Source organism: Simochromis diagramma, unplaced genomic scaffold (genome assembly GCF_900408965.1).
Source record: "Simochromis diagramma unplaced genomic scaffold, fSimDia1.1 OVJJ01000337.1, whole genome shotgun sequence".
NCBI lineage: Eukaryota > Metazoa > Chordata > Actinopteri > Cichliformes > Cichlidae > Simochromis > Simochromis diagramma.
In genome coordinates this window covers 2,315,340-2,328,971 of record NW_024386982.1, presented here as the reverse complement: position 1 = coordinate 2,328,971, position 13,632 = coordinate 2,315,340, and the positions used below count along the sequence as shown (strand labels likewise).

General features: G+C 39.9%; 1 protein-coding gene across 5 annotated transcripts in view; it reads left to right on the top strand.

Moving 5' to 3' along the window:
• Positions 1–13,632, top strand: part of col15a1b (collagen, type XV, alpha 1b) — a 53,908-nt gene that overhangs the window by 11,340 nt on the left and 28,936 nt on the right. For 2 of the 5 annotated variants that reach the window (XM_040039575.1, XM_040039574.1), the window contains exons 1-3: positions 7,488–9,068; positions 13,154–13,341; positions 13,624–13,632. The exon at positions 13,624–13,632 is cut by the window's right edge and continues 201 nt beyond it. In XM_040039575.1, coding sequence (XP_039895509.1) covers positions 8,684–9,068; positions 13,154–13,341; positions 13,624–13,632 — 582 coding nt within the window. In that variant the 5' untranslated portion in view covers positions 7,488–8,683. Of the gene's footprint in view, positions 1–7,487; positions 9,069–13,153; positions 13,342–13,623 lie in introns of those variants that run through there. The other 3 variants (XM_040039576.1, XM_040039577.1, XM_040039578.1) reach the window with 3 other exon arrangements.

The following is a 13,632-nucleotide window of genomic DNA, read 5'->3' as shown; positions in this document are numbered from 1 at the left end:
CCAGACAGTTCACAGCAAAAATCTGTCACAATGCACAATGGCGAGGCCTTCAAAACACAAACAGGAATGACATCATTGGCGTGAAGGATCCAAATTGTCTTATAGTCCTGGACTGCTGCCCAGTGGGATGCACACCTTCTATACTGTAACTGTGATAATGTGACAGTATTTACAGGATCATATGTGCTAAAGAATCACCTCCTTACACTGCCTTCCTTGTGTTTCATTAGCATTCGCGTTGGAGCAAGACAAGAGGCTCTGAGAACAACACTTGCAGCTGAGCAAACATCCGATCACAGACACACACACACGCCGAATATCTCACATTCAGTTCCCTGTGCCCTACTAATGCATAAGCAGGACATAGGCTGATGTAAACAGCTCAACAGGATTTAAGCAGTTTTAGAAAATAAACTTTGGAAAATAGATTTCGCTGTTGTCGTCAGCTTATGTCTGCATCTGCATGTGTGTTATATGCAGACAGGTAGACTACAGTCTACCTCAGTATACATTCATGCACTGAGGCAAAAACATCCCTGAGCTTCACAGCAACGACCTCTTTTTCTCCCTGTGTGTGTCTCACTCTGTTTCTGTGCGTGTCTGCGTGATTGCGTGTTTCTAGAGGTGAAGTAAGGGTGAGAGGAGGAAAAAGGGACTTTAGGCTGATTGGGTGATAGCTATGAACACTTGATGTAATGGAAACTGTCCTTCTGCAGATGTTCACCTCTGACCTCCTAACAACAATGCAGTCCTCTATCTGAAATATTCTGTAGGCTTTACAGTGTGCCATTGACTGAACTTGTGTGTTTGAGTTTTTGTGTGTGTGTGCGTCCAATATCAGGGTACGAGTGTGTTCAAGGTGAGAAGTTCATCTGTAGCACTGTAAGACCCAACACATCAGAAAATAGCCAGAAAATTCAGATTTTTTGGAACTGAGATGTTTATTAACCCTTCTAACAAAATCCACAAAAAAGGTTTCGCTATAACACTTTTAACCTTTGAGTGATCTTGTTAAAGCACCCAGTTTGTATACTGTGTAAGATTTAGATCACTGAGACATGGGGAAACCTAATATAATAATACGAATAAACAAATTTACCGTGGAGCACGTTCTTGATTTGTCTAGTTAACTGTTCCTGAGACTGTATTGTGTAGCCCTATGACTTCTCCATTGTGCGATGCAGGCCTTCATAAAGGGGACACAAATTTGAAAGCGATTTAAGTGATTTGAGACATTCAGATATGTGTGGTGCATGTGTGCCCTCAAACATAAGAATCAGTATTGCTGAAAGCCAACGTTTGGACTGTAGGTTGTCTTCACTCAGTCTCTGTGTCTGTGTGAGCAGGTCATATGTTTGGGTTGATCCTGCCCTGAGGCTCGACTCTCCTTCTGCTAACCTCTCTGACTCATAGTTTTCTTCTTGTTTTTTAACCTCTTTCTGTGTCTGCTTCTATTCTTTTGTCCCTGCTCTGCTCCCTCTCCCCCTCTTTTTCCATGCCAAGAAAAAGAAGATTTTAATATTCATACTATACATTAAAATAGTAACTTTTCCAGTGAGATGCCCCACGGCTCAGTCCCTGGCCCTTTGCTATTCTCTATTTATAATTTCTGCATTCTTCTATTTTTGTGCACATGATTTCCAGTTCTATTTCTTAAATAACTCATGAGCTGTTACTTACATTTAATTAAGCTAATTTGAATCTAAGTGTTAATATCTGACAACTTTTCATAGCTGTTAATAATTATTATAGGGTCCTTACATTATAAAGCTCCTTGAGGGGACTGTGACTTGGTCCCATTTAAATTAATTAAATCTTGTAAGAGGATCCACATAATGGCAATTAATGTCCCTAGACTGTAGGTGTTCATTTAATTTTCAAATTTTCGAATGTATCCCTTACACACCTGAACACTCCTAAAATCTCTAGCAGAGTTGTTTAGGGACCATGACTGTGGAACAACTTGCTGAAGTAGATCAGGCAGGGTTACTTGATTTTATCACTGTATAGAAGAAACCTTTCTGTACTTGTCATCATTTTGTGGGTAAGCATTGTATTATTACCTTACGTGTTTTGGGTGTTTGTTTGTTTTTTTACCTCGGACTGTAGGATTTTGTAAAGCACTTCTTCGTTTGTTTGAAACGACTGATTTCTCGGGCACCCTCACCCCAGCCTGAGGCGTTCTGGTAACTTGTTGTTTGAACTTACACAGAAGACATCTAATAGAGACTGATAGATTTTAACTCATTCCCAGGCCACAATGGCCGTTCCCTCTGCAGGTGGTCCCCCTTTTGTCTTCACTGTGGCAGTAGGCTGAGCCAGCAGATCAAAGAGCCCACAAAAAGTGTGACCGTTTCTCTGTGTGTGGATGTGTGTGCCCCTGTTTGTGCACATCTCCCATCATCTCTCACATTCCAGGAATTCTTTGTGTCCCAACTGTCATCCTGGGCACAGAGGAGATCCAATCAGAAGGACAGACGCTGCTGTCTTTCTGATCATACAGTCACCTTTACTTTGTGCAGGCGCACATGCAGAAACGTTGCTGTCCCTCTGTTATGTAACAGCCATGTTGTCTCCATTACACTGTAAACCAGTTGGTCAACATACATATACATATTTCAGCTTTAAGTTATTTTATTCCCTTCTGAATTTTTCGCTCCACTTCCCTTTATTTTTTTTAGTTGCCATCACATATGACGCTCAAATGTCCTAAAGGAGCATAGCAGCCAAATTATTCTTGCTAAGTTTTACTTTTAGCCGTGGAGCTGACTTTTAGTGTTGTCACTGATTCTTGTCTGTGGTTTTCTTGGCCACTCATAAGCTGATGACAGTGTTAGTTTTTAGTGTGTGAGCAGCCTTTCTTGGACACTCTTTCAAATAGAAAGGCCTAGAAATATAAACTGAAAATACATACACAGGAAAAGTGGAAGAGGAGTGAGGGAGGGATGGGAAAACAGCTTCTCAACACAGGCTTCATTTACTGCTTGGCTGGTTGGTGCAGCGTCTGCACATGTTCGGGAGTCTGAAAGTGTGTGAGGTACACCTATACCTGAAAACAGGTCCTCTCTGTTGACAGCTGTGCAGCCCACCCACCCAGCTACAGTCTTTAGGGTTGGTTAAGACGAGGCGTCAGTCAAACTTACTGGGGTAAAATATACAGCAACGCAAACACACAAATTTAAAAGAACAAAAAAACAAATAAATTCTTTGTGAGTTGCATAATTTTGTGCTTGTAAAATGCCTCGAGATAAGTGTCCAAGAATGTTGTATGAACAGTTTCAAAAATGACGTGTAATCTTCCTCTAAAAAAAGGTTACAGTCTGCAGTGCCTCGTAAATGAGTTCTTTTGTTGTTCTAACCCTGAGAACCAAAACCTCTTTCGCTCTAATTGGCAAAGTACTTGTACATTCAAGCACACAAAACCAAGAGCGCATGCAGACACACACTTCGGGCTTATGAACACACACACAAAGAGCAAAAGTGACACCAAATTCCAATTTTTTATCTACTACATTTTAGTAGTAGATAAAAGAAAGAGCACAACTTGCTAGTTGTGGTCTTGCTTCCTAAGTGTTTTGTGCGCACTATCACAGCTCCCATTAGCTCAGCTCAAGTGCTTCTTGATCACTATTCATGCTGTGATTGTGTCATTTGGACGGCGTTGCATTAGTGCACAATGTGGCAAAAGTTCAGTCAATGGTTAATGTTGCTGTAACAGATCACAACACATTAACCTCACACCAATACGTAATGTGTCGCCAACTGCTGCTCATAGGAGATCTCCTGCTTGCTGGTGTTGTCTCTGATAGAACATTCACCTTACAAAAAACGTGCCTTAAGGCCACTGCTGCGTCAATTTGGTGCTGTATAAATAAAATGTAACTAAATGGCACAAAATCGCACTATATCAAGTATTATTTTTCTTTTGGATTTTATTTTTATCTTGCAGTAATTTTGATGGATTGCGTTGTGACATCTAAGCCAGTTAAATATCCTGGTCTTCTTTAAACTCTAGCCAATTTACTGTTTTTGACCACAAGGTGGTGGCAGAGTGCTAGCATGTGTGAACGAAGCACAGTATGATTTTAACTGCAGTGTCTTAATGTGTGGTCAATATAGTGTTTCATTGATTTTATTGATTCTGAATATACTGATATTAGAAATGACACCATGTGCCCATGTGTCATAGTTATACTTGTACAGCTTGTTTATCTTAACACATTTATGTACATAAATCTATATCACTGTTTTCTGATTATTAATCAAAAGCAGGACACATTTTAGTTTAAAATCGGCATCTTACGTCATCTAAAGAAATTCTGTAACTAAAACTGTTATATCAAAATATCCACACAGACACACGCCTCTGTGATTTTCCTTTGTCTTTCCAGGAGACACTTAAATGTAATTTTTTTTGTAAATAAATTCCTAGTTTCATCCATGGGATTGGCTGTGACAGTAAACCAATTAGCATTTATTGTTGTAGCAGTTGCTAGGTAGAGCAGGAAGTGAGAGAGAGGTGAAGGGTGAAGGGGTTACTCCTCCTGGAATCCAGGGGCCCTAAATGGGGTCAGCATGTATAGAAAAAAGGGGTCTGTAAATACTCATAAGAATGTGGAGCAGTTCACCACGTTCGCCTTCGCACATAAGAGCTCAACTTTCTTTCTGTTACTTTTTGACAACATAAAGCCCGACTGGGGTCATGTTTGCAAATAAGCACTTTCTTTTCATTTACTGTTTGAATGTGGCCAAAAGGCTCCATTTGGCATCAGCTCATTGACTCATATTTCTGATGCAGTTGCAACACTTACATTCTTATTACAACCACTAAGAGATAATAGTCTAATTTATAACAATTTCTGATAAATTTGCAGATTTGTACAAGTCCTATTTTACAAGCTAGAAACCCTTATTCAAATCTACAAACCAAGAGTTCAGGTGCTAGTTAATTTCAGGCTAGTTTAGGCATTGTTATTACATTGTTTATTACATACATGTCAGTAAAAGTCTCATTCACATGATGGAGCCCTACTCAGAAAACTGTCAGATTTAACACTCTCTGTGAAACTGGATTAATTAAGGAAATAAGTGTTTAAAGTTCAAGTTTTTAGAGCACGTTCAGCAACACCTTGTGCCATTACACACTATTCAGGCCCCATCTTATCTTAATGAGTAACATAAATAACATAGAGCTGGATCAGGTGACCCGAATCCTCCCTTAGTTATGCTGGTGTAGGCTGCTGGGGGATTCCCATGATGCATTGAGTGTTTCTTCTTTAGTCACCTTTCTCACTCACTATGTGTTCATAGACCTCTCTGCACTGAATCACACTTATTATTAATCTCTGGCTCTTCCACAGCATGTCTTTATCCTGTCTTCCTTCTACCACTCCAAACGATCACAGCAGATGGCCCCGCCCCCTCCCTGAGCCTGGTTCTGCCGGAGGTTTCTTCCTGTTAAAAGGGAGTTTTTCTTTCCCGCTGTCATCAAAGTGCTTGCTGATAGGGGGTCATATGATTATTGAGTTCTTCTCTGTATGTATTATTGTAGGGTCTACCTTACAATACAAATACTGTTGTTGTGATTTGGCGCTGTGTAAATAAAGTTGAATTGCAGAACATGAAATCACTGGGTTAGGTAGTTGGTTGGATTCTGCTAACAGGCTTAGCAGACTTAGCATAGACATGAGTTTAAGTTAAAATATAAGTGGAAAACAAGGAAACAGACGAAAGAAGTGGATAATATTAATAAAAGCAGTACTTTCAACTATGAGTTCAAATGAAGTATTCTGCTCTTTACTACACAATGCATTGAACAATACTGTAATTCTTGGGCGTTTCTTTTTTTCCCCTTGGCTGGTCTTTTTGCTGTGACCAGCCAGACATCCAACCAGTAGGAGAATAGCTAAGAAGAAATCGATTTGATTGACAGTTTCTGGTTGCCATTTTTCATTTTAATTAGTTCAACCTCATAACAAAGTCTGTGATTGATGTAGCTACAGTAAAAGCTACTTGTTGATAGCCACTAATACTTGGATAAAACACTGAATAACAGAATTAGGTTCTTGTTCAACTCTGTAAGTAAATCACACAACACATGGCCGAGACTTGAGTTTTTTTGAGTTACATTTGTTACTACAGCAAAACGTCTGTTTTGCTGTAGTAACTGGTTGGCAAATGGTTTCTTTATCCTCAATAAAAATGTGACTGAAATATACAGAATCAAATGTTTTTTAGCTCAAATAAATAATCACTTCCATTCCAAAAAAAAAAACAGCAAACAGTACAAGTAAATTCAAACCTAAACAAACATCACAATCCAGTCATTACCACCAATCCAGCCTTTGTCCTGGACCTCACCAAACATTTACAGAGACACAACACAAGAGAACAGTCATGCCTTTGTCATCAGCAACGTGGGGCCCCTGTCCTCGCTCTGTGATCAGTGAGCGGCAGCAGAGTGAAGTCCAAACCTTTTATCGTGCAATTAAGAAACAATCATCATAATTTTGCGTCAGGGAGCAAATGAGCGCTTGCTATTAAAGGTGAAGCCATTTTCCTGCTTTTACCCAACAAGCTTTTAAGGAATGTTATGACTGGTCAACAGCACCATTCTCTGGCAATGGTGATGGAAATTTTAGCTTTTCTAGTTATAGACACATACATGAGAGCACAAGTCAAAAACTAAGAATGAGATGTAACTACAATCAAAAACATTAGTATTACACGAATAACTCATTGTTTTTGAATAAGAATTACACATTCAATCTCTAAACCGCAGTCTTCTCACATGTTATCTAATATCACATAATATGAATATTTGATAATTTTCTTACTTTTTTATTCAATTTCTATGTTACAGTGGAATGTATGAAATGTATGTAGAAAGTGACCGAAAAACTATGTGCCAAAGGACGCACTGAAGCAAAGCTTTCCCTCTGTGCTCTTAAAAGAAACCTCCCTTCTAATGCCTCTGCAATGTTTTCCCTCCTGATTCACTGTAGTCTCATTTAGTATGATGATCAACAAAATCGGGGCCAGCGTAGCACCAGATATGGTCGGGCTAAGTTGCAAGAGACTCTCTTTAAAATAGCGGTGAAATGTGAAATTTTGAAAAAATGAATTCTTAACCAAATAAAATAGTTATTAATGTTAGCGTGTTGGACTACAACTTTCTTGGGATGTTCTCCCCCCTCTATGAGCTGCTAGTGGTTTGGTCCACCCCAAAGCAGCACAGACAAAAATAGTTTCAAACTTGATAGCGATGGTGAGGACTTAGATAACCACTGATCATGCTCCAAGACAGAACAGGGAACTATTATGTGTAAAGTAACTAAGTAAAAAGTTCTTCTTATGCCTGTATAGCTGCTGATATATCATAAAAATGTTTTTATATAATATATAATAATAGTAGGCTATCCCAAAATAGTGAAAAACAGAGACTGATTCAGCTGCAGCTCCAACTCTAAATAAATAGATATATTTATGTCAGTGAGAATGTAGAGCAAGCTGAGCCTTAAAAGGCATCCCTCAAAGCTTTATTAGAGGTGTTTTTGTAGGTTTGCACAAACATAAATCTGGCAACAACAATGCAATATTTCTGTGGGTGATATTTATGGAGTCTGTGGGGTCCAAAGGCTTCGCCACTGCTCTGGACTCTACACCACCCAACTAATGACAAAACATGTTACGGTTACATCCACTAACCAGTTTCAGCTATCTAAATAGTTTTGTTTTGTAAAATGTCTCAATAATTAAAGAGAAAAACATTATTAATAACATTATGACCTTGACAGATAATTGAGGTTCACATTAGAAAAGCCTGCATGTCAGTCGGTCTTCATGGTGCACTTTCATGCTACTTTAGGAAGGCATGTCTTCATAAGCAAATGATAAGAATGACGTTTCTGAGTCCCTCTGAAAGCAGTCTGGTTGCTCCACTTGTCCACAGTATGATGTATCCTAACCTCAGTCTGATGATGGAGACCTGAACACCTGAGCGCTTACACAGACATGCAGCGCAGTATGTCATTATATTTCATTAAAGGCATGTCAAACACTTCCTTACTGATACATGTACTTTTTAATTTATCACACACATGCGGCCATGGGGATGATATTTGCGTGTAGACCACATGGTTGTGCCCCACTCCCACTGTGTTTCTGCTTTATAACAGTCAGTGTGCGTCATGACGTTTAGACCACATGTGTGATCACAGAAATGGCAGTAGATGCACGGAAGGAGGTGGAGGATTGAGGCCTTGTTAACGAACGCTCTAATCTTCTTGTCTGCGAGGCAACGGGAGAGAAAAATCAAGTCAAGTCAGCTGTGGTGTAGAGTCCCCCTCCAAAGTAGGGGGAGTCAATAATTACACAGAGAAAAAGGAGGGTGGGGGTGTGCAGAGAGGAGATGTCAGGGGGGGGTGGAAACAGGGCAGGAGAGAGAGGTCATAACGAAGAGGAAAAGAGACAAGAGAGGCAGCAGGAGACAAACGGCTTGTTTTTTCACTTTTTGTTTTGTTTTGTTTCGTCCCCCTGGATCACCTGGATTACTTCTGCTCTCTGCAGAAAGTAACTTCTCATAATTGGACCCTCAGCATCTTCCTTGCCTATATGTTTGCATGTGTGCAATATCTGCGCTCATACAGATCAGAGAGCATCCACCTGAGAGAGACGCAGGCAGATGATGGAACCTGCACACCTCTCCCTTGCACTCTTCTTCCTCGTCTTCTCTCCTGTGAGTGGCCAGTGGTGGAGTTTGTTCTGGGGAAATCCTCAAACCACCACCATTCCTCCTTCAGTTACCTCTCCGACCGTGACGTATCCAAGATTTTCTGACACCCCGGGCACAACACCAGTGTGGTCAGTAAAAGTGGACGAGGTGCTGGTGAATGCTGTGGAGGGTGTTCACACAGAAGGGTCTGTTTTGACCCCCACTCAGCCCAGCTCAGGAGTGTCACCGTCTGGTTTCACTACTGCAGATCACTGGACATTTCCTACAGGGAAGACTGCAGGTGGAGACAGTAAAAGTGGGTCTTCGGACAAACCCCTGAAACACTGGAGAAATGGTGAGTTTAGCGGGTGTTCTAACTTCTGGGAGGCTCCATTGTGCTCCATACATTTGGGACTAGCCATTAGAGAAATCCGATTTGGTTAGTGGTCAGACTAAAGATCCAGAGCTGCTTGGCTTGTTTTTAAATAAGTTGTCTTATTTCAGGCAGTGGCTCATTCACGAACTGGCAGGTTGGTGCTTTGATCCCCAGCTCCTCTGATCTTCAGTAAACTTGATATTGAACTTGTAATTGCCCCAGATGTATCTATTGGTGTGTGTGTGATTGATAAACTACACAAAATGAAACACAGAAAGACTGTGAAAAATGTTTCAGTGTTACTTGTGCTGTAGCATTAATAGTGGTCAGTAAATGCTACATGTGGCAATATTTCATAAAAAAGCAAAGATCTCATTTATCATCTCTTAGACTGGAAACAAATTGAAACCAAAAATGTTACGTGATATATCCTTGTAAAGGCTGGTTTATTTGTAAAACAGAAATTAAAATGTCTTTAAAGTTATGCTGTGACAGTCATTAGCTTTGGTTTGGTTTTTGCTAACAATGAAGTGTGTAAAAGACGGGATTTAACCAGTGAGGAACTCAGTACTCCTGAGCAAAGCTGGGTGATCAATATATCCTCCAGTTAACTGTTTGTACTGTTATATATTACTACATACGTGACTAGTTTCTAATAACAACAGCACCAGGTAACCATTTTCTGCTTCTGAGTGACTGCAGAGGAAGTTATGTTTCAAAGCATCGAGCGGGTAATTATGCATAAATGTGACAGGATTACACCTGTTCACACCTCAGATTCTCTTTATTTGTTTACTGGGTCATGTTGATGGTTCAGTGGTTGAGTGGGCCTACACAGTCTTTCCATCCTGTCTAAGTGTATCTCAGTAGAACAGAATCCCTGCTGACCAGTATGTGATCTAGTCCTAGTCTATAGTCTGAGACGTCTGGAAAGAGTGGGCCAAGCTACAGGAAGCTTTTGTGTGGCATGCGAAGGCTGAGGTGGGTTTAAAAGGTTATGCATGGTTAATATTGGTTTTTATAAGTCTGCAAGCTGATTAGGCGTTCATGTGGCCAAGATGAGGATTAGGTTTGAGAAGCAGGAATAAAAAAAACCAAGATGACTATGATTAAGATTTGAAGTTCACAACAACAACAACAACAACAACAACAATAATAATAATATTATTAATATTAATAATAATAATAATAATAATAATAATAATACTGTATGATTGTCTAAAATGCTAGCTGAGACCTGAGTATTAGGTGAATTAATCCGTTTATTAATGATGACACTTTGATGAAAATATTAAATTAGTGAAATGAGGAGTAGTAACAAAAAAACAATAAAACTAATAAAATGTAATTTCAAGAATCATGAGTGTGACTGTATTGAACCACCATGGACGAGGATCATTCTGACCCTGTCCTGTTAAATAGTTAAATACTTAATTTACATTTACAAATTTGTTTGATAATAACTCAGATTTGACAAGGTATATAAAAAAGAAGGTATGAAACACACTGAAACAGATTGAAGAGCTTGTTTTCAAATTAAGCTCACAGCTGGCTCCAATAAAACCAGAAACATAATAAATGAACTGTTGTAAGTTTATCACACGTCCACGAGTACCTCTGCTTCACAGGACCTGCAGCTTCAGTCTCATTCACCATCCACACTGCTCCACCTCAGTCTGCAGTCAAAATGAGCCTCTTGCTGGTTCTAGTGTTAATCACTTTCATGTGATTAACACAGGATTTGTTCATGGGCACTCTGGGAGTTATTGTTGCACAGATATTTACTCTGATGTGTCCTGGGCATTGGTACAGGCTGAAAAACGGCATTAACTGAAATACTTTATACAACTTTGAGCAAATGGGTTACTATTTATACATGCAGCAGACATACAGGAACAAATGTAATGGCCAGTTTTTGTCGGTCCAACATTTTTTTAAATTCAGATGTTTTTTGTGTTTTTTTCACTCGCTGTTTAAAGCTCTGATTCACATGAGATTTTCCTGCTGCGAAAGTTTTATGCTGAGGTTAAAATAACAAAACTGTATTTATTTGTGTCTCATTCATTCATTCATTCATTCATTTATAAAGCACATTTAATAACAACAGGGAGCTGACCAAAGTGCTGTACAAAATAACAATTAAACAATGACATTAACAACAACAACAACAGGTAAACAAATTAAAAGAAAATTAGGATAAAAGAATCGGTAACTCTCATACAGTTTCGAAAACCAGAGTGAAAAAATATGTTTTAAGATGCGATTTAAAAAGAGTGACAGTCGGGGCCTTTCTAATGTGGAGAGGTAGATCGTTCCACATTTTCGGTGCCACAACCGCTGATGCTGACAGCATATAAACAGCATTTTGTCCTGGTGTAGAGACCTGAGTAAATCTGGTCTTTAGAGTGCCCCGATCATGAAAACACTAATTAGAATCAATTCTATACCTTACAATATAGGAAATTAAGTCATTATATTAACTGTTGATATAGCACCTTATTTTGAAGAAACTGGCTGTGTGTAATGGACAGAGAAGTAGCTTCACACATGGACAACACTAATCACTTGAAACCGCTCGGCCTGTCAAACAAGTACATTTTAATTAGCTGCACTATACCATCATGATAACCTGCTGAAGTTCATCAAAACTGGTGCAGAGGTCAAATTAAATTGCAAAATAGACAAGATGGCTATAGCGACTATGACATTACCCTTTGGTTTAGGAGTCTGCTTTAGAAGTCTGAGTATCTGCGTCTTTGCTGTCACCACTGAAAAGCCTTAACTGGCCTGTGAAGCTTGGTTAGCAAGCTGTATTCATAAACTATACAGATACAAACCCAAGAACCAAGACTAAGTGCTGCTATTTTCCTTCACCAACACTTTGGACTGGCTGTAGCACACAGCAGGCTGTTTTATCTTTCAGATTCCAGTCCACAAAACGTGTAAGGCAATAAAAGTAGCCACGCATCTCATCTGCCCAGTATTGAAATGGATTCATTTTGTCTTTTTTAAGTGACCTTTTTATAGTTGTTATGAAGTGGGAAGCCACCCATGGAAACCAAAACAGTGTTTTGAACTAGTCTGCAAATATGTATTTTAACAATGAAGACTGGCTCTGAGTTACTGCATTACTTTGCTACACCCCAGATGTCGTCACTAGGACGTCCAGCTGTAAATCCAGCTCTCCCATAGCAGGATACTAATGCTTGCACATCTGGACTGGAGGTGTGTGGGCTTGGGTGTGTGTATTTGTTTGCAGGAAGAAAAGTGTAAATGTGCAAGGGTGAGCGGTGCACTGAGTGATGCATACACACAGTGGCACACATACCAAACCCTCTAATCAGGTATGTTTCCTGTTGGCCAGGCTGATGAATTAGAGAGCCCTAAATGTTAATCTGTCTGATCTGGTGTTTGTGTGCGTTCACATGGGTGACCTGTATGTTTGATCTTAAGCTTATGCAGATCTTATACACGTGCATGTAAGTGACAAAGATTTAGATAACAGGGACGAGCACGCCAGGAATGCTGAGGTGAGTGTCGCCACGGGAGACAGGCCTCACAGTGAGAGGAATCAAGGGAATGTGAAACCGTCTCTTCACATATGCACCAAGCACTCTAATTGCCGGTTATTCTGTTTCTGAGGATTATGTCCATACGAGGCAGAGCAGTGAGCCGTGGTGGGCAGAGTCTGGATCAAATCAAGTCAAATTAACACCGTGTCAGGATCACAAGTACCTCTCCTCCTCATTTTAAGTGGCGAATTAACCAGGAACACACAGGGCAGACAAATGGGATGAAGATGGAGGTTGAGACATTAAAACAAGATAACTGCAATTTGGATCAGATTCATCTGCACTTAAGGCTAAATATTGCAGTGTGTGTTCAGAACGCTTGCCTTTAAATATAATATACTACACATTTAGGATTTTTAGTGTCTCTGGGAAGGATTTGAAAGAATAAAACTTGAATGAAAAATGCAGCAGTGTTTTGTCTTGTTTTCTATCTCTCTCACTCTCCACGTACAGCATTTATTAACATATACTATTCCTGTCTGTCTCTGTCAGAGCAAGGCTCAGGAAGTTATCTGAACCTAACGGACTTAATTGGCTTCCCCCTCCCTCCCTCTGTGTCCTTCACTGCTGGCTTTGAGGGTCATCCAGCCTACAAATTTGGGTCTCAAGCCAATGTCGGCCGACTCACCAAAACCTTTGTGCCGGGATCGTTCTACCGGGACTTTGCTATCATCGTCACGGTAACCCTACAATCTTCTAGCCTCCTTGATTGTCAACATGCTCAGTTGTCATAACTAAAGATATGACGGTTTATGAGGGCGAATGCCTCCTTGTGTCATCACCGTGTGAAATGTCGACATTAAAGCAAGACTCATATGTTTGTCCCTGTTTAAAAACTGTGAATACAGAAAAGTATCTCTTTAATGTTTTCATATACTCACTTATGACTGAATTTCATGCGAAAAGGATGTGGAAGCAAAAGCTTAAAGTCTTTTTTTCCTCACACCATCGTATTATTCCAGGTGCGCCCA